The 2,500-nt window shown below is 42.5% G+C and overlaps 1 protein-coding gene across 3 annotated transcripts in view; it reads right to left on the bottom strand.

The window, feature by feature from the left end:
* LOC311128394 (high affinity cAMP-specific and IBMX-insensitive 3',5'-cyclic phosphodiesterase 8B-like) overlaps nucleotides 1-2,500 on the bottom strand; it is a gene marked incomplete at both ends in the record, with an annotated part of 57,322 nt that overhangs the window by 54,639 nt on the left and 183 nt on the right. For all 3 annotated transcript variants that reach the window (XM_084160513.1, XM_084160515.1, XM_084160514.1), the window contains one exon: nucleotides 2,402-2,500. This exon is cut by the window's right edge and continues 183 nt beyond it. In XM_084160513.1, coding sequence (XP_084016639.1) covers nucleotides 2,402-2,500 — 99 coding nt within the window. The remainder of the gene's footprint in view (nucleotides 1-2,401) is intronic.

The raw sequence follows: 2,500 nt of genomic DNA, 5'->3' as shown, positions 1-2,500 counted from the left end.
TTCTCTCTCTATCCAGTCTCAGCCTTTTCATCCTCTCCTCCTTGTCTGTCTGTCTGTCACACAGAACACAGGTCCTACTTGTCTGATTAATTGTTGAGACAATGGGCACTCGCCATGCTTTCCTAAGCTAAAACTGGAATAACTTCAAGTGGAGTGGCTCTCTGTGTGTGTGTGTGTGTGTGTGTGTGTGTGTGTGTGTGTGTGTGTGTGTGTGTGTGTGTGTGCGTGTGTGTGTGTGTGTGTGCATGTGCGTGTGCGTGTGTGCAGAATAATCTCTTTGTCTTCTTCTAGATTGAGTCACGACTCACGACACGCGTCTAGGTTTAAATGGGTTAAATGCACCAATCAATGCCATGTCATTGGTGCGCTCTGCTTTCTGCTCAGAGAAAAAACACCCTACTTCCAGCACAGCTAATGACCAGTAATGTTTTTCCATCTAACAGTCTTCTGGAAACTAAGCTAGAATGGAACGGTCTCACTCCAAGTGCAGATGCACATTACACGCCTCTGAGTCTGAACTGTCGACAATGACAACTGTGTCCACATGAGTCACATGTTTATTTGTCCTCTCTCTAAAAGTTGCTTATTTTGTTGAACATGTTTTGATTGCAGAGCCTCTTGAATGAATAATAATACATAATTATGTATTCAACTTATATAGCACTATTCATTACATAAAGAATCGAACATGCTTTAAAGCAACAACAAAAAAGACAAGCAATTTAGAAAAACAACAACATCATTCATGAAAAAGAAGGTCATGAGAGGGTCGGGAAAGTGATGGGGCGCTAGCTGAGTTCTATGGAGGTTTTGTGTTAGAGATATGTTGTACTTGTGACAGAGGTTATATGTTAGGTCAAGACCCAGAAGACCAAGACTCATTACTTATTACTTATAGTTATAGAAAACAAAACAAAAATGTGTTACACACGGTGTACACACGAGCTACAGCACCTGTAAAGAATTAAAAATATTTCCGTCGTGACCTTTATTATTTGAATCAGGTGTGTTAGTGCTGGCCCGTAACAAAAAAGACTCTGCCAGATGGCCTGACGACACAGGCTGTGTGAGAAGCCCTGGAGGAGGGAGTGTACAGAGTACAGGGCAACATCATCAGCCCTCTCACATGTGACTGTTCACACTGTTCACATCACATCACAACCCTGCTCTGCCTTGTCCGCCTGGGTAAACAACCACTGTAGCAACACAACAAGAAACACACACATACACACAGACGGGTTTTGGTGGCCTTTCAGCAACATGACTGTGGTCCTGGAGGGGATTGGTAGAGTAAGCACATCACAAGCGCTTCAACACTCAATAGCATGAATGATACCTTCTCATCCCAAGAAGACACAGAGAGAGAGATCAAGAGAGAGATCAAGAGAGAGAGAGAGAGAGAGAGAGAGAGAGAGAGAGAGAGAGAGAGAGAGAGAGAGAGAGAGAGAGAGAGAGAGAGAGAGAGAGAGAGAGAGAGAGAGAGAGAGAGAGAGAGAGAGAGAGAGAGAGAGAGACAACATTCTTACATCTCAATCCCTCTCCCTCTCTCATCTCTCCTCAACTCATGATACAGATCTACAAAGGCCATTAAGTTATTAGGCCATAGTGGGATGTTACTGTGTGAGGTTTGTGACATCTCTGTCATACGGCCTACATAACACTGTCTCAAACTGATGACATTAGAGATGAGCGATATCAGTCTGTTAGTCAGTCAGTCAATGAATCGGTCAGTCTGTCTGTCTATTTATCAATGAGTCAATTGTTGTTTATTTGTATAACGCTGTATGTACACCTATACATTTGTCACATAGTTCTTATCAGCAACCCAAACTGCTTTATGATGCATGACTGAGGCCCAGAGGGTTCAAGTGTCCCTAAACTGTTTTGAACAATGAGCTCTTATAAGTTAAATTATCAAGTTAATTATCTTGGACTACACTTTCACCATGGTGCTACTCTCACTCACCCCTCACTCCCTCCCTCCCTCCCTCACTCATTCACTCACTCACCCTAACCCTTCAAAAAAAAGTTGTGTTTATGACACCAGCTGACAAATGTCACCAGATGAGAACTTCCGTCCCTATCTTCTATGAATGTATGATAAATCATTCCAGCTACCAAGGCTATGCCCCAAATCAAACCAAACCCAGCATGCTATTTATATATTTCTACCACAACACACTGATGGATTACAAACAATCATAAGAAATTCCATGAACACAAAACAATCATGTTATTTATGAATGATATCAGACTAGCTATCCCCCATGCAAGACAGAATGAGCTTAATGTATAATTGGTTTTAATTTGGAGCAGATACTTGATAAGATATTAGAATGTTTGGCCTTCTGAATAGCTTGATTCATTCCCTGTAATTGTGAAAAAGCAAACCCCTATCTACCTTGACACTGGTGTGCCTGGTCTGTGTCTCGGCCTCGATGCAGATGTGTCCCCCGCTGTTCTCTCTCCTCTCTCGGTGAGATTTGTTCCGGGACTGCCT

Source organism: Coregonus lavaretus, assembly GCF_964263955.1.
Source record: "Coregonus lavaretus genome assembly, chromosome: 4".
Taxonomy (NCBI): domain Eukaryota; kingdom Metazoa; phylum Chordata; class Actinopteri; order Salmoniformes; family Salmonidae; genus Coregonus; species Coregonus lavaretus.
Note: the sequence above shows the minus strand (reverse complement) of the source record. Positions and strands in the feature narration are given on the sequence as shown.